Source organism: Rhincodon typus, chromosome 16 (assembly GCF_021869965.1).
Source record: "Rhincodon typus isolate 14 chromosome 16, sRhiTyp1.1, whole genome shotgun sequence".
Lineage (NCBI taxonomy): Eukaryota > Metazoa > Chordata > Chondrichthyes > Orectolobiformes > Rhincodontidae > Rhincodon > Rhincodon typus.
Genome location: NC_063347.1, coordinates 26,943,816 through 26,962,600, shown reverse-complemented (window position 1 = coordinate 26,962,600; position 18,785 = coordinate 26,943,816). Strand labels below are relative to the sequence as shown.

Sequence of the window (18,785 nt, the reverse complement as noted above, 5' to 3'; positions counted from 1 at the left end):
GTAGTGACACTTCCAATGCTGCTTAGGTCAGTGATATTCTTTGGTACACCAGCTGATCACAGGTTTCTCCTTACTCTGTGCATTTTGTGAGTGCTATAAACAAGTAGGCATTTGAGGACTGCACTTTAACTACATACACTATCATACACTTATGTATAATTAGTTTGTATATAGTATATATTGATGCAGCATACAATTTAATTCATAAGAGATATAATGATTATTATAGTACATACTAATCATTGTGTTTCTATCAATTTACAGAATTCCGAAGTCTTCCTAATTCTTGCTTTCAATAAGCCGATTTACAGAATTCCAAAGTCCATCCTAGTTTTTGTTTTCAATAAGCTAATTAGTTCCCTCAATAGAATGAAGTGCTTGATTACTGGACTGGACATTGGAATGGGGGAGACACCAAGAGAATCACTCTCCTGCTGTTGTCGCTAATACTCCTTTCCCCCATACTTCACTCCATAAACCCACCCCTTCATATTACTTACTTGTGGTCTGTGTTTCTCCATGTCCCTGAAACACTTGGAGGCTGTAGGTCCTGCAGTACTCATGGCTTGTCCTGTGGTGTTGCTAAGCGAAGGAGCTGCTGCCCTGTGACTGACCAGTCATTCCTGGTAGGCGAGAGCTCTGACCTTATGATCTGAATCCTGGGGATACCCTCAGCCACTCAATTTGCCTGTGGTTTGGCAGGCCTTCTTGAAAAGTGGCAATCAGGGACTCTCACCAGCTCCCCAGCTGGTAGGCAAAACAGCTGAGATTTCAACAAGATTCCACCCAGATTGACTTCACTCATGGCAATTTATACCTGCAATATATTTTCTTTCCATCATTGCAAGTACAATGCAATTTGCATATCCTGCTACTCTCATTTCTACTATCATAATTGCCATATCATTGTTAATGTTTCTCTCCCAGAGGGTGTTTATTTAGTATTAGTATTCAAGACCAGTCTTTTTTCTTTTCTTTAAGTTATAAAGTAATGAGAAAAACGTCTGCTGCAGTCTGTCAAGTAGTCGATTTCATTCTCACTTAAATATTAAAGGGAACATTGAAAAGAATTGCTAAGATTAAGTTTCCACATAATTGATTTAAATGTTTACTTGCACTCATATTGCATATCATGACACATAAAAATGCACATCTCTAACTAGCTCGCTACCCTCTCAGTGGTGAAGAGTACCATTGCCACTAAAGTAGGATGGCATGGTGGCTCAGTGGTTAGCACTGCTACCTCACAGCGCCAGGGACCTGGGTTCAATTCCACCCTCGGGCGACTGTCTGTGTGGAGTTTGCACATTCTCCCTATGTCTGCATGGGTTTCCTCCCATAGTCCAAAGATGTGCACGTGAGGTGGATTGGTCATGCTAAATTGCCCGTAGTGTTCAGGGATGTGTCGATTAGGTGAGTTGTAGGGGGATGGGTCTGGGTGGGATTATCTGAGGGTCAGTGTGGACTTGTTGGGCCGAAGGGCCTGTTTCCACACTGTGTGAATTCTATGAAATAAAGATTCCACCCATAGGACATGAATGCTTATTTCATCTCTCACAGTAAAAGGTAAAACAATGAACCAAAGAGAAATTATTTATTACAAATATTAGTCCCATCTATATAGAAAGCACACTGGCTGAATATATTTGGCTTTTCAATCAAACAAATTATGATTGATAGTAAACAATCAAAAGGCCAGGATGGTTAGTCTAATTCTCAGACCAAACCCTGAAGGGTGGGATTGGGGAAGTACAGAACTAAACATCTATTTATCTGGCTCATAATCTGTAACATTGTCTAAGTGAAAGTTAAATATCACAGTGCAGTTATAGTGAAATTATTTACATAATGGTGCAGGAAAAAATCCTCTCTATATTAATTATAGCAAAATTGTGAATACATTCTTTCTACATTAATTTACCATTTCACTGCACTGAATACACAAAAGAACACCTCTGCAATGTTATATATGTTTTTTACATCATGAACCTTTTCATTCATGATGGAAGTCAGCAGATGGGTAACATTGCAATCCTTGCAGACAGCCTGACATAATTAATTTCCAAATGTAATATCTAATACTTTTGTTTTTACAATGCTTCTTTTTAAACTTTGTACTTTTATTTGTCCTCCCTTTTAGAGCAAGGCACAGATGTAGTTTATAATAAGCTATATCTTCCCTTTGTCAATATACATGAAGCTGGAAAAGCACAACAGATCGGACAGCATCCGAGGAGCAGGAAGGTCAATGTACAAGGCTGAAACTCTTCATCAGGACTGAAGAGGGGGAGGTGAGCCCAGAATTAAAATAGAGGGAGGAGGTGGGACTGGGGGGAAGGGGGTTAGGTGATTGGTCCATGGGAAGGGTGCAGCAGATGGGTGAGTGGGAAGATGGACAGATTAGGTCAGGTCAGGGAGGCGAGGAGTAGGAGGAGGGCTGGACATGGGATAAGGCTGGGGATGGAGGGATTTTGAAGTTGGTGAAGTCAATATTGAGGCCATTGGGCTGTAAGTTCCCAAGGCGAAAGATCAGTTGTTGTTCTTCCAGTTTATGTTTGGTCTCACTCTGTCAGTGGAGAAGGCCAAGGATGGACATGTTGCCAGGGGAGTGGGAGGGAGATTTATATGGATGGCAACCAGAAAGTTGGGTTGTTTGATGTGTGCAGAGCGCAGATGCTCCGCAAACCGGTCCCCAAGTCCGCATTTGGTCTCCCCAATATAGAGGATACAATAGATCAGGTTGGATGAAGTGCAAATGGATCTGCCAGATCTGGAAGGATTGTTTGTGGCCTTGGACGGAGGTGAGAGGGAAGGTGTAGGGGCAGGTGTTGCACCTCTTGAAGTTGCAGGGAAAGGTACCGGGTGCGACATGTCCATCCTTGGCCTCCTCCACTGTCAGAGTGAGGCCAAACATAAAATGAGGGACTACACCTGATATTTCACTTTGGGAGCTTACAGCCCAATGGCCTCAATATTGACTTCACCAGCTTCAAAACGCCTCCACTCCCAGCCTTATCCCATGCCCAGTCCTCCCCCTCCTCCTCAACTCCCTGACCTGACATAATCTGTCCATCTTCCTTCTGACCCATCCGCTCCACCCTTCCCACTGACCAATCACAATAACCCCCTACCTGCATCCACCTATCACCATCCCACCTACCCTTCCCCCAGCCCCAATCCCTTCCTCTATTTACTTCTGAGGTCCCCTCCCCCTCCCCAGTTCTGATAAAGGGTTTCAGCCTGAAACATTGACTTTCCTGCTCCTCGGATGCTGTCTGATCTGCTGTGCTTTCCCAGCTTCACGTCTGTTGACTCTGGCTTTCAACATTCGCAGCCCTTACTGTGTCTATATCTTCTCTTTCTCAGGCATAGGTATTAATGCATATTTAAGACCAAAGATAAATAACTGTGCATCTTAACCAATGACATCTAATGTCGAGACCATCATCATGGAGGTAAGAAGGGAGGTAGTTAGGCTGCAATTTCCCAATATTGACTATATGCAGGTTTGCCAGCAAGTTCTCGCCTCTACATTACTTTAGAAGTGGATGGTTGGTACGCAGGGAGTGGTGATGGCAAACTACCCATAAGCAGATTAAGGGTACAGTGCAGAAAATGACTGGAATTACCAGTTGGCCATTGAGCAACCCATGAAAGCCAAAATACAGGCTAGGAAAAGAAACAGCCTCGAGGTAGCAGACCAGGGAACTGGTGTCCCATTTAACAGCCCTGAACCTGCATTCCCATCCTCCTGTGGCCACAATTCCAAAGTAGTCACAGCTGCAGCAACAGGCCAGCCTGTAGAGGGAATCCCCATCTACAGTAGTGGCCTTGCAGCTGTGGCCAGTTTTGCTCTCACGTTTTAACAAAACCTTGATAGAGCACTTCCATCTTGAGGTTCCTCACTCTCTCCCACATTCCTCACATCTGATATGGAAGCTGCCACTATCTGATTGCCTTTTACAGTCCTCCAACCACAGGAGTCCAGCCACTGGCCTGAATTAAACGGTGAGCACACTTCCTAACCACTATTTGCTATCCCTCTAAAACTTGCATTGGCATTTGGAAATACACCCAACCCCAACAAATGTTCAACCCAGAGGTCTTTCCTTCCTTACTTAAATAAATTTGCATAATCTATGCAATTTTGTTTTCTATCTATACATTGGTTCTTGTATCTTTTTATTTTAAGAATGTATTACAACTGAAATAGGTTTCTGCAGCAACTGCTTAAATTCCCATGTGAATATTAGTTACTTTCAGAAGTATTCACGTAGTTTATCAAGTGTTGGTATAAGGTAAAACATGAGTTACTTTCCAGGAATTCAAAGACCAACAAAACATTTGGGAGTCTCCTTCACCTTTGCTTTAGCATTTTCAGGATGTTCATATATAGGAATAATTACATACAGGATCTCAGAAAATGAATAATATCATCCCATCACTCTACTCTTGATTATCAATAAAGGTCACAACAGTGCTATCAAGCAGCAGTTGGTAAGGAATAACCTGCTCATTGGTACTCATTTTGTGTTCTGTCTGGGCCATTTAGCTCATGACTTTATTACAGCCCTGGTAGAAACATGGACATGAAACATTCCAGAAAGTTAGTGACAGTGTTTGCCCTTGGCATCAAGGCTGCATTTGACTAAGTGTGGCATCAAGGAGCTCAGGTAGAATAAGAGTCGATAGTTACTCAGGGGAATTTCCTGAGCCCAAACATCTTCAACTGCTTCATCAATGATCTTCCCTCCATCATATAGTCAGAAGTAAGGATGTCCACTGATGATTTCGCAATAGTTAGCACTGTTCATAATTCCTCAGATACTGAAGCTGTCCATGACCACATGCAACATGTCCTGGAACAATTCCAGGCTCGGGCTGACAAGTGGCAAGTAACATTTGCATGTCACAAGTATCAGGCAATGATCATCTCCAGCAATGCAGAATCTAAACATCTCCCCTTGATATTGAATGGCATTACCATCACAGAATCCCCCACCACCAACATTCTGAGAGATAGCATTGACGAGAAACAGAACCTATAAATGCAATGGCTATAAGAACAAATCAGAGATTATGAATCCTACAGTTTGTAATTCACATTCTGACTCCCCAAAGCCTGTCCATCATCTACCAGGCACAAGTTAGGAGTGTAATGGAACACTCCTAACTTGCCTACAAGAGTGCAGTTTCAATAACACTCAAGAAGATTGACATCATCCAGGACAATGCAGCCTGTTTGTTTGGCACCACACCCACAAAGTATCCATTCCCTCCATCACTGATCTTTGGTAGCAGCAATGTCTCCCCATCTAAAAGATGCACTGGAGAAATTCACTCATGCTCCTTAGACAGCTTCTAAACCCACAACCACTACCATCTAGAAGGACAAGGGCAGAAAATACATAGGAACATCACCACACATGAGCTCCTCACCAATCCACTCACTTGAAAATATATCACCATCAGCAATATCACTGTTGTTGGATCAAAATCCTGAAACTCCTGAATCCTAATAGCATTTTAGGTGCACCTACACAAAATGGACTGTAGCAATTCAAAGTAGCTTACTACCATCTACTGTAAAGCAATTAGGGATAGGCAATAAACTCACTGTATCTTTTTACTTTCCTTTATTTTAATTGTGGACTGAGATGGGAAAAAAAACTTTTAAAACCAGGGACTGTTTACAGATTGCTGCACTCTTTAAAAACATGTTTTAGTGTTATTTATATAGTTGCTTAGTCAAGCAGTTGTGAAAACCTGATTTATAAGTGAGCTGGAGCCAAGGAGAGTGTACAAAATGAGTTTTGGCTGGTAACAAGTAGCTGATTGGTCTGTGGACTATTGGCCAGTAATCAATAACAAAGGCATTCTGCCATCCAAGAACTATGTGATTGGCTTGCAGATAATTGAACAGCTTGTGGGTGTGGTGAATATTTGGCAGGATTCATCAAATGTAGGAACTACCTATTTTCTCTGGAGTATAATGCACCTGAAGACTGAAAATAGCCAGTTTATTTCCCCTTCGCAGCTGCTGTATGTTGTGATTTTTTAATTGACAAGACAAAGGCCTATATAAATGTGAACCAGTCACCTTCTGCTTTCAGCAAACAAGTGAAAGTATCCAGTGATAGAAGATAAAGAAATAGCATTCTGATCAACACAAGATTCATCTCTGCAAATCCTGTGGACAGGAACCATTAACTGCATTCCTCCACCCAAAGTACCCATTTTTTTCTGTCCATTTGTGTGTGCAAAGGGATAGTTTGTAAGGTGATTAGAGTTTAACTAGCAGCGTTAGATATCAATAGTACATAATTGTTTATCTGTAGACAGAATCTATTTAATTGTAAACAAAATAGCCATTCTCGTTATGTGAAAAAACTTGGTATGTGCTTTCTGTCAATGTGGGTCTAACAGACAGGTAAACTGTGGAGTCTTGCATATCTTTATAAAATCTTTAACTTTTATGATAACTCTGGGAAAGGTGGGATTTGATTTTCAACATGCTACTCCAGCAAGTTGTCACAGTAATAAATGCTAGACTATGAGAGAAGTGCATACCCCATGAATGAATTCTAAAAAGGAATTCCTAGAAACAATGTCATGAACAAAAGATGAAGAAGTGTGGGAAATTGCAGGTCTCCCTATCAGAATCAGTGACATTAATCACAGATGTAAATAATTTATATATAATTTCCAGATAAACTGTGTAGAAAAGTTTTGAACAATGACTATTTTTCTGATTCTTACCTCCCTTTGAGTAGAAATGCTGCTGTTGTAAAAACTAATGATTTTGTCTGTAAAATAATAATTTCAAAATTCAAGGAATGAAGAATTTGTCATAATTTTATTGCGAAAGTTTCAATGTTTTTTATTTAGCAAACTTGTTTTTAAACTCAAAATATCGAACAATGTCATTATGACGTCTGTTTTCAAGATGGTGGGGAGGACTTTTGTGATGCAGTGGTGATGTACCTACGTCTGATCCAGGGGTCCAGGTTCAAGCCCCACCTGCTCCAGAGTTGTGTATTGACATTCCTGCACAGGTGAATTAAGAAAATATCTGCAAGATGATAGGAAAGCCTCACAATGCTAGAAGTTTAGAAGTGCTAGAATTTCAGAATTATCTAATCTTCTGAGGCTAGGCATCATTTATGTTTGTAACTTTATATTTTTACATGAAGAAGTAATTTTAAAATTAATATGCAGTAGAATTATCTCTTTTGTGAGATACATTGTATTCATAGAACGTGCGCCTTAAGGTAAAAGCACTGCTGCCAAATTTATCTTTTCATTTATTTTCTGCCAGGCTATGGAAATTGACTAAACAAAATAACAGACAATCATAGTAAAAAGGGAGCACATTCAATTCCAAACTAATCAAACTGACTGGTCTGAAGTAGAGTCATACTGGACTTGAAATGTTAACCCTGTTTTTCTTCCACAGATGCCAGTCCTGCTGAGTTTCTCCAGCATTCTCGGTATTTGTTTCAGATTTCCAGTATCCAAATCTAAAAGCAAACTTCAGAGCTTGCTCACTCGATCCCAATATATAGGGAATAACAACTTTGGACAGACCTAAAAGGAAAATCTGTCATCAAGCAATTTTGACCTTTGAGTAGAACAGACTGGACACACAAACCAAGCTCAAAGCTAATGACTCCATCCATTCTTCCGACACTGACTTCATATGCAATATTTGCAATTTCCAATATCCAAACATATACAAACAAGCATAAAAATTCAGAAGTTGCTATTGGAAATGCCCTACACCTCCAAGAAATATGTTAAAATCCTCGCTACTAAAGTCAGCACTGAATCACTGTAATGGTGTGAATGTTTTGCAGTTACTCATTCATTCACTGAAAGAGGTCATTTGTCCTATGAAGGACTATGAAGGAATGAGAAAGGAGTTAGCTAAGGTAGAATGGGAGCAAAAACTTTATGGTAGGTCAATTGAGGAACAGCGGAGGACTTTCAAAACAATTTTTCACAGTGCTCAGCAGAAGTATATTCCAGTGATAAGGAAGAACTGTAGGAAAAGAGAGAGCCAGCCATGGATGTCGAAGGAAATAAAGGAAAGTATCAGATTGAAAGAAAAACACATACAAAAAAGCAAAGAGTAGTGGGAAACTAGTAGACTGGGAAATCTTTAAAGGCCAACAGAAAGCCACAAAAAAAGCTATAAAGAAAAGTAAGATAGATTATGAGAGTAAACTAGCTCAGAATATAAAAACAGGCAGCAAAAGTTTCTATAAACATGTAAATCGTAAAAGAGTGGCAAAGTTAAACATTGGTCCTTTAGAGGATGAGAAAGCCAATTTAATAACTGGGAATGAGGAAATAGCTGAGACATTAAACAATTATTTCGTGTCAGTCTTCACAGTGGAAGGCACAAATAACATGCCGAAAACTAATGGCAAGAAGGTTTTAGCAGGTGAGGACCTAGAAACTATCATTATCACTAAGGAGGCAGTGCTGGGCAAGCTAATGGGGCTAAAGGTAGACAAGTCTCCTGGCCCTGATGAAATGTATCCCAGGGTACTAAAAGAGGTGATGGGGGAAATAGCAAATGCACTAGTAATTATTTACCAAAGTTCACTGGACTCTGGGATGGTTCCCGCAGATTGGAAAACAGCCAATGTGACGCTACTGTTTAAAAAAGGAAGTAGACAAAAAGCAGGTAACTATAGGCCAGTTAGCTTAACTTCAGTAGTGGGGAAAATGCTTGAATCTATCATTAAGGAAGAAATAGCAAGACATCTGGATATAAATTGTCCCATTGGGAACACCAAGCATGGGTTCATGAAGGGTAGGTCATGTTTAACTAATTTGGTGGAATTCTTTGAGGACATTACTTGCATGGTGGACAATGGGGAATCTGTGGATGTGGTGTATCTGGATTTCCAGAAAGCATTTGACAAGGTGCCACACCAAAGGCTGCTACATAAGATAAAGTTGCAAGGTATTACAGGTAATGTATTGGCATGGATAGAGGATTGGTTGACTAGTAGAAAGCAAAGAGTAGGGGTAAATGGGTGTTTTTCTGGTTGGCGGTCAGTGGCTAGTGGTGTGCCTCAGGAGTCAGTTTTGGGACCTCAATTGTTTACAATTTACATAGATGGTTTGGAGTTGGAGACTAATAGTGTGTCAAAATTTGCAGATGACACTAAAGTGAGTGATAGAGCAAAGTATGCAGAAGACACTGAAAGTCTGCAGAGGGATATAGATAGTCTAAGTGAGTGGGCAAAGGTCTGGCAGATGGAGTACAATGTTGATAAGTGTGAGGTCATCCATTTTGGTAGGAATAACAGCAAAATGGACTATGTTTTAAATGGTAAAAAATTGCAGCACACTGCTGTGCAGAGGGACTTGGGTGTCCTTGTGCATGAATCGCTAAAAGTAGGATTGCAGGTGCAGCAGGTAATTAAAAAGGCAAATGGAATTTTGTCTGCCATTGCCAGAGGGATGGAGTTTAAAAACAGGGAGGCTATGCTGCAGCTGTATAGGGTTCTGGTGAGGCCACACCTGGAGTACTGTGTGCAGTTTTGGTTTCCTTACTTGAGAAGAGATATACTAGCACTGGAGGGGGTGCAGAGGAGATTCACTCAGTTGATTCCAGAGTTGAGAGGGTTGGATTATGAGGAGAGACTGAGTAGGCTGGGATTATACTCATTGGAATTCAGAAGAATGAGGGGAGATCTTACAGAAACATATAAAATTATGAAGGGAATAGAGAAGGTGGAGGCAGGGAGATTGTTTCCGCTAGCAGGTGAAACTAGGACTAGAGGGCATCACCTCAAAATAAAGGGAAGCAGATGTAGGTCTGAGGTCAGGAGGAACTTCTTCACCCAAAGGGTTGTGAATCTGTGGAATTCCCTGTCCAGTGAAGCGGTTGAAGCTACCTCACTGAATGTTTTTAAGGCAAGGCTAGATAAATTTTTGAACAGTAAAGGAATTAAGGGTTATGGTGAGTGGGTGGGTGAGTGGAGCTGAGTCTCAAAAAGATCAGCCATGATCTTATTAAATGGCGGGGCAGGCTCGAGGGGCCAGATGGCCTACTCCTGCTCCTAGTTCTTATGTTATCTTATGTTATGTCCCATCTTGCCTACACCAGCTCTTCAAACAAGTATCGTTACCTAGTGCCACTTTTTCCCGCTTTTTCCCATACCCTTGAACATATTTCTATCCAAATAATCACTGAATGTCCTCTTGAATGCCTCAATTTAAATTTCATTCACTGCATTTTCAAGCATTGCATTTCATACCCTAACTATCAGCTGTGTGAAAAAGTTCTTCCTCAATTCATCCTGGCTTATTTTGTGTATCACTTTAAATCTATGCCCTCTTATTCGTGTTCCTTTTATAAGTGGATCACGACTACTCCCTACCTATTCTATCCAGCCCACACACGATTTTGAAAATCCTTCACAAATCTCTTTTAGAATTCTACCCTATTTTGTATTGCTTCTCAATGTTCTTCCAGCCAAAATGCATCACCTCACACTTCTCTGCACTGAAACTCATCTGTCACCTATCTGCCCACCCCACTAACTTGTCAATGTCTCTTTGGAGTTCTACGCTATCCCCCTCATGGTTTACAATTCTTCCAAGTTTTTTGTCATCTATGAATTTTGAAAATGTCCCCTGCACACCAAGATTTAGATCATTAATATATATCAAGAAAAGAAAGGGTCACAGACCAACCACTGGGAAATTCCACCACAAAATTCCTCTAGCCCAAAAAATATTCATTGACCATTATTCCATGTTTTCTATCCCTCAGCCAATATTGTGTCCATGTTGCTACAGTACCTTTTATACCATGACTTATAACCTTCTTCACAGGTTTGTTGTGTGGCACTGCATCAAACACCTTCTGGAAATCCATGTAAATCACATCACTAGCATTACCCTCATCAAGCTTTTCTATTACATCTTCATAAAATTACAGCAAGTTAGTTAAACATGATTTCCCTTTAGAAAACTATACTGACTCTTTCTAATCAATGCAGCCTTTTCCACATAACTACTAATTCTACCCCAAATGATTGATTACTGGAAGGTTCCCCAGCGCCAAAGTTACACTTACTAGTCTGTAATTGCCAGGATTATCCCTACAATCTTTTCTGTATAAGGCTGAAATGTTTGCAATTCTCCAGAATCCAAATACTTCCCTGAGCCCAGACAAAATTAAGAATTATGGCCAGTGCCCTGCAGTTTTTATCCTCAGTTCCTTCAAAATCTTTGGATGTATCTCATCCAGTCATGGTGCCTTGTCAACTTTAAGTACCAATAGTCTATCTAACCCTCTTCCTTATTAATTTTGAAACTGTCTAGTAACAGAGGTTTTGCCTCTGTCACCTTGCCTGGTCAGCATACTCCTCTTTCATAAAGACAGTTGCAAAGTATTCATTTTATTATGTTAGATGTCTCTGCCTCCAGGTGTAAATCCCCCTTTTGGTTTCTAAAAAGCCCTCCTCCTCCTTTAGCCACTCTTTAGTTCTACTGAGCAAATTAATGCTAGTGTATTTATTAGTGAGTTTTTAATTGATGAATTTAAGTAATAATTACACATGAATAGCCATTTTTGGCCCTGATTTTTTTTAGTTGAGGAATCTCATTCCCTCAGTGGAAATATTTTTTTTTTTAAATAAAGATTGCATTTATTACTTTTCCTGCACATTTCTTTTATATCATTTAGTTTCTTCCAATCTTCATTTAATTTTCTTACGTCATTTAAATCTAATTTATATTTTCTGTTTTATAGTTCCTGATTTGAATTCTATGAGTCTCAATAAGAATTATTCAATCTGATAGTTTAGACAATCTCACTGTTGTTAACTTGTTTGTGGGTGTCATAGATCCACAGTAGAGGAAGTTACAATGGAAAACATGCTGGATTCATGGAAATCACCACAGGCAAGCTTGCAAAGGTCTTTAAGTAGTTGTCGCTGACATGAATGACAAAAATCTTTCCTAAGAAGAAAATCAAGGCCAATGTATTAGATTAAATGATTTTCTCAACAATTTACCGATTTTCATAAATGTAGCCCACATATAAGTATATTATGGCATTATATAACCCATGATTTTGATTATATAACGAGCAAAAGGAATTTTATTTAAAGAGATTTTCATTGATTCCTTGCTTTATATGTATTACAATGTAATATTATTCATTGACCATATATATGTTAACAATTCAAATGTTCAACTAACACACATTTCTTAATGTATATTCCAATTCAAACATGTTTATAGATTTTACCATCTATTAGAATAAACATAATATTTTTCTCCTTTCCCCAGGTTTGTACTTACATTCTTATTACAACTCACGTAATTATGCAGACTGATGACAGTATTATTACATGTATGTATAAATCATTCAAAAACAAAGAAAAATTGGTTGAAGAAATTTAAACAATGAAGCAGCTGTTTCTGGATAAACAATTTCTATCTGATTGAAAAAATTGTGATACTCATCCTGTGCATTGCTTAAAAGCTCAAACATCATTATTTACCACATTGCATTCTCAACCAAGGAAGAACTAACTTGTAAAATGGCAACAGATGATTGCCTCATTTTTAGGTATTCTCAGCATTATTTCTGATGAAACTTATAGTTTATATAGTAAATATTTATATTTAAATGTTGTAAAAGATGCATTAATTAGCAGGGATGATTTTACTAAGTCTTTAGCAGTTTAAGCATGGGCCTTATGTGGAGGCTTACAATCTCTTTTATGCTGTGAAATCTACTTGACAGCTGTAAAAATCTTGTAAATCAGCTATGTTTGTTTTGTAGCAATCTATAAATACATATGAGAGCAAGACAATATCTAATACAAAACATTTTTACCATAAATCAGTACTTTGGTATATTACCCAGAATCACTATACTGATACATAAATCAACAGTTTACAAATTAAGAAGAAAAGTTTGAATAATTAAATCTAAACCGATAGTCAATGTGATGCCTATGATAATACATAAAATGCATAAAATATACAGGAGGTTTGTTACATCCATGGAAAATGGAAAAGGTAAGTTTAAAAGTCCAGAGAAACCTTTCAAATGATAAAGGTCTGTCAGGCTTCCACCATTTTATTCTTGTTATTTGCAAAGCTTGCAATGTTGTATTTAGAAGCTATACTATTCTGCTTTAGATCAATATCTATATGACTAAATTTCATTATTTCAAGAAGAACCTTTTTGATGTGCATTTATCTGATTTTGTACTTCTACTAAGTAAACCTTGACGATACTGAACCACTTTGGTGCCATTCTCTAACACAATAACCCCATATTAAGGCAAACATAGTTACTGGAAATATAAGGTGCTCAAAACACTTGACCTTTTCCCTTTTTATATGTGTTGTAGTACAAGTTACAATATATTAAAAAAGAGTTCTTCTTACTTTTAAATTCTGCATTTACAATAATTATAAGTGTATAATTGTGCAAAATCATAAAATATCACAGAACCACTACAGTAAGAAACCAAAAACATATTTCTACTTGTTAGATATGTTCAGGTTGTTTGTATAACACAGGAAGCCAAACAAAACATTAGGAAACTAATTGTAATAGTAAAATAAAATTTTGGAGAAGGTCAAGTTGAATATATTTTAGATGTTTCACCATTTGAATTTAAGTCACACGTTCAGCACTTGGGATTAATGGGTGTGAAAAGTATACCAGCCTAACTTGTTTGTCACTAGTTAACCCATTATCACATCTTTCAGATTTTGTTTAGAAGACATCCATGCAATAAGTAGAGCATCATGTTTTCTCAGAGGGTAACTGCTTGAAAATGAGCACAATTGATTAAAATATTTTTCCACTTCTGTAAAATATTGTTTTCTCCTGCTTTTCCTTTGACGTGTGTAGCATATGGGTCCTTCACGCTTGTGAAAACTCCCACAATGCATCATTACAACACGTATTTTGATATTGTGCAGAGGCCATCTGTATTTTTTTAAAACCACATTGTAACTTTAGCATGTTAATTTTCCAATATGAACCCTGACTTTTAAATAATCAGCTGGCTAAAATCATGAAACTCATTTTCTGTTGACCATTATTATAGGCGCATGATTATTTTGTAATTTTGTAGTGAAGTTATTCATTTGACACTAGTGCTAACTCGTATTCTTCATTCCAACAGTAATGTAATTAACTGTGCAACATTTTTTCAGAGTCCTGTAGTAATGCACTAGAATATGATCCAGTTATGAACCTGAACAGCTAGATAAGATCCTCATTTCTCTTATCTGCAATGGTGTAATACATCCCAGCGCTGGAGCGAAAGGACAGCAGAATTGAAATAAGCACACTGTACGCGCTGCAAAGTCCACACTCAAATATATAGACGGCTCGTTTTTCGTACTAAAATATATTCAAAAAGTCAAGTGTAAAGTTAAACAGTTACCAGTCAAAACAACGAAAGTTATCCTTACACTCTGTAACTGAGCCAAGGATGGTCATTTAAATTGGGATCAGTCATAATACAGTGACATAAATCTTAGCTTCGGCAAGCGGACAACAATCGAAAGCACTGCCAAACACGTTCAATTAAATACGCATCAGTTAAAATGGAATGATAAAGATTATAGCTTTTTGAAGTGGGTCAGTTACTTAAAATGCAGTCAGTTGTTAAGTGACAACTAAGCTCTGAAACAATCAAACTACGGTTCTAAAAGTAAAAGAAAATGAAAAAAAGAAAGCTGTTACCTTCTGCAGGAATTGTGAGCCTGAATACTTGGCTGAAATAGACTTGATTTCCCCTCCGAAGGCTGAAGCCCATAGTTTTACCCTAAAAGACATTAATATTGGTAACATATTTATCATTGGAAAGAGAGAAAAAACAATGTGACTTCTGATTGCTACCCAAAGAAAGTAAGAAAAACACAAATTGCTGGAAAATCTCAGCAGTTAGCAAGAAAGTAATCCTTTTATTACTCTATTAATTTTATGATTTGACAAAAAATAATAACATTCCTTTCCATCAAGCACACTTGAGATCCAAATGCTAGTGTACATATCATACCCTCTAAACTACCAATTTCGGGCTATTACGCAGAATATGATGTTATGTTTTATGAACCATATAGATCCTGCAGCGTGCCAACCACTGTATGAAACCAACTTTAAATTTCATCCTACATGCAGCCTTTTAACTGTAAACACAATTAACTAACTGAAATTTAAAAGAACAGAAACCAAGACTTACACATTGAGGGGAATTTGTTGCTGTGATTCTTTCGCTTGTGCCTGTGTAACACTGAAAGACGTCCACACGATTACAGAAAAGCTACAGAAAGCTTGCAAAATATGCATGTCTGTCTGCGTTTTTGTACTCCCACAGATCAGAACGACTTGCACAATTAGTCTAAAGCTGATTACTAATGGAGTACCGTGCTGTCTCTCAGACCTAACCAGATTGTCAGTTCATTTCTGGGATATCCTAGATAAACAGACAAAAACAGGGAAGCAACTGAAAAGCTTCAGTGAGTTCGGAATGTTGCAGCTGGTATTGTATCGCTTGGTTTTGAAACCGATTCTACCTTTACTGCAGGCAGTTGCATTTACTTCCTAACAACTCTGCAGTATGCAGTCCCCTGTACATCACCATTCAGTGACCTACTGCCGGTCCAGTGTGCCCTCTGCTACAGGTCACAAGAGTCTATTGATTTCAACAGAGTAAGCTATCTTCCCACAATTAATGCTCACTGTATGGCTGTAAAGCTGCCTGCAGGCTCCCTTTATCTTCCTGGTAACCTCGAGCATTCATCCCACATCAAGTCATGCTGCGTTGGTTCACCGGAGCAGGCATTAATGGAAAGTGCTGATGAAAGCCAGTAAGAGCACTGAAAACTGTGACACAATGCCTCTTCCAGGACTGATAGCAGGCTGAGTGAGAAGCACTTTGCTGTAGGGCTGACAGGGGGTTGAGCACAAAGTGACTCACGGACCTTACACTTGAGCTGGTGAACACCCACTGGAGACGTCCCAATTCATTTCGTGCGCCGCTGCTCGGAAGCTTTTCTTATTCAGCTGACGGGGTGGAGTTGACTACAAAGTGAATCGAGTAACTCTCAAGACAAAAATAAGCACACATCCTCAAAAGCAGAATCATCACAGACGAAAATAGGATTATTGGTGCCCTGGTATGTTGAAACCACCTTTTACACAGCAAACTCTTTCTGATGAACAAACAGCATTTATCTGCTCTGCAACAAATTCAGTCAAGTCTCATAGTGCAGAATTACTGCATTGGTGTGGAAGAAAAAATGAAGACTTAAAAGGCTTGTGAATGAAAGGAAATGCAACATAAGTAAATCAATGCGGGCTAAATGACTCAACACTGCGAATGAATAATTAATTTCTCCATGTCGAGGAATCCCTTTGGTAAAGTATGTACTGTATAAGATCACGAGCTAACATGGTTATGCTGGTTCATTTGGGACATCTTCCTCGCTTGTTCATTCCTGCTACGCAATGTATATGTACATTTCGATTATTTTTCTGCATGAATAATTTTCTGACAAGTGTTATTTTTAGGGTTGAACTCCAAGAAATTATCAATTAAGTTATCCAGATAATTAATTCCTTTTTCCTACAGTAAAAACACTTCCCAATACAGGCTTTATAGCTTAGCAAATGTGCTATATAACCGTGGTCAGCCTGGATCTCCCTCGAGGTACTACCTGCTTTTATGTCCTTTTGATCAAATGTTTGCCACACTTGAATAAACAAAGCTCTTCAGGTTTTGACTGGGCAAGTCCTGAGGACAATACCATCATCATGATATGAACTAAAATCATCTGGTTCTTCTCATTATCAGAAAGGACCCTTGCAAATAAATTCAATTCACTATTTTAGTTTTATTGTACTGTTTATTCTTGCAGAGGTCAAGTTGATCAGAACTTCCTTTATGACTTCAGTTGTCTGGATGCTGCTCCCCCACCAAAATTATAGTTTCATCTCTCCTCTTTTTACAAAAGAAGCCTTAATACCTCCATCCTTCCCAACCAAATCTTCCCTCCTTTCCTGAAGTTCTCAAATGTGTTTTCATTATTCAGTTCCCATTATTTGTTTTTCAAATTGTTTCAGTATGGTTTGATCCATTGCACAGCAATGAAACTATACCAATTAATGCCATTGAAATCCTTTATGATTGCACCTGGAGTGTATTTTCCTTTCTTGTTTTCCTCAATTATCTGTGCCATTTAGTATAATCTATGGTTTCATTTAATATGCCTTTATGTTACCTCACAATTGCACAAACTTTGCATATTTCCACTGCTGCTTGTCCCAAATGAACTGGCACATCTCCTGTAGTTTCTGCTTATTTCCTTGTCTGAATGATGCCTTCGCATGTCTTTCATGTTACCAACTTTTGCTGCCTTTTACTCCTTTGTGCATCCTACCACTCAGTGACATTCAGATCTATTTCCTTCGCCCTTTACTCCACAAATACTGCATTTGCAAAATATGAAAAAAATAAACTCCGACCATGATTCTCCCATACAGCTGTGACTGCTGTAGCTGTACACTCAGACTAAACAAAGCATACCTTTGGCATTGTATTCGACTCTGATCTGAAATTCAATGCCCAATACGTGTCCTTTACCAAGATTGCCAATTTCCTACAAGTAAGAGAATCCACCCTTTAACATCTCTGACAGCAAAACTCTAAATCCAAGAATTTGTCATCTCAAACTCATCCAAAGACAAGTATCAAATTCTGCAATAAGTCTTCTTCATTTTTCTTCAGAGACTTCCACTTCACCAATCTCCAACACTGATTCATTAATTGCTCACAAATCACAGTGACAAGACAATCAGCCATTGTAGTCTTGCGCTGAAAAAATATATTTCTGTGTTCCTCATCTACATGCTGCCCCTTGGCTACATCACCATAGACAGCGCTGAGCTTCTAAATGTTTTCTGATGACATTGACTTCCACCTTTAAATCATCTCGTACAACTTCTTTACTGATTCTGTGTCGTCAGATTGCTTGACCAGCAAGCAGTTTTGGAGGAGCTCCAACTTGGAGACCAAAAACATTACACTCAACTTCCAACCCTGCCCAGCACAATGTACATGCTATTATCTTTATTACATCCCTCAATAGTCCATCCATTCTAGTTAATCTGAAGTTAAATTTCTAATAACGTATTTCTCTATCAAGAAGATTACCTGTTCTCCTCTCTGTAGCATTTTTCACCTTCGTCTCTACGTAAGTTCAATTGCTTCTTAAGTCTTCAACCATTTTTTGTCAACACCAGACTTGATATTCTAATGCTGACCTGCTTGACCTCCCATTCTATACCTTCCATATGTTTAATATGGAAACTAAAATGCTGTTGCCACTATCCTCTGCCTCATTAAGTTATGTACAATTATTAATTCGTTCTTCATTCCCAACATCTCTAACATAAAATTCTCACCCCAAATTTTATACCCTTGGTCATTGACCATCTACATTGGTATTTTATGTGAATTATCCTGTTGAAGGCAAGACAAAAAGCCTTGACAAAGCATTTGTTTTTCAGCAATTGTCTACTACTTGAATGCTCCATATTGAACTTAAACAATTTTTAATATTTATAGAGATATTCTATTGAAAATGTTTCATTGTATTGAGTATGACACTGTTTTACTCTTTTTCATATTTAGCTGATGGAGAAGGCAGTTTGTAATTGTGCACCTTGCAGACAAACCACACACTTTCACTTAGATAGAATTACTGAAGAAAAGGAT

General features: G+C 38.4%; 1 protein-coding gene across 1 annotated transcript in view; it reads right to left on the bottom strand.

Moving 5' to 3' along the window:
* Positions 1-15,355, bottom strand: part of cacna2d3a (calcium channel, voltage-dependent, alpha 2/delta subunit 3a) — a 791,006-nt gene extending 775,651 nt beyond the window's left edge. The window contains exons 1-2 of the mRNA XM_048606724.1: positions 15,249-15,355; positions 14,750-14,831 (exon numbers count right to left, since the gene is read on the bottom strand). Of these exons, the coding sequence (XP_048462681.1) occupies positions 14,750-14,831; positions 15,249-15,355 (189 nt within the window). The remainder of the gene's footprint in view (positions 1-14,749; positions 14,832-15,248) is intronic.
* Positions 15,356-18,785: the final 3,430 nt, after the last annotated feature.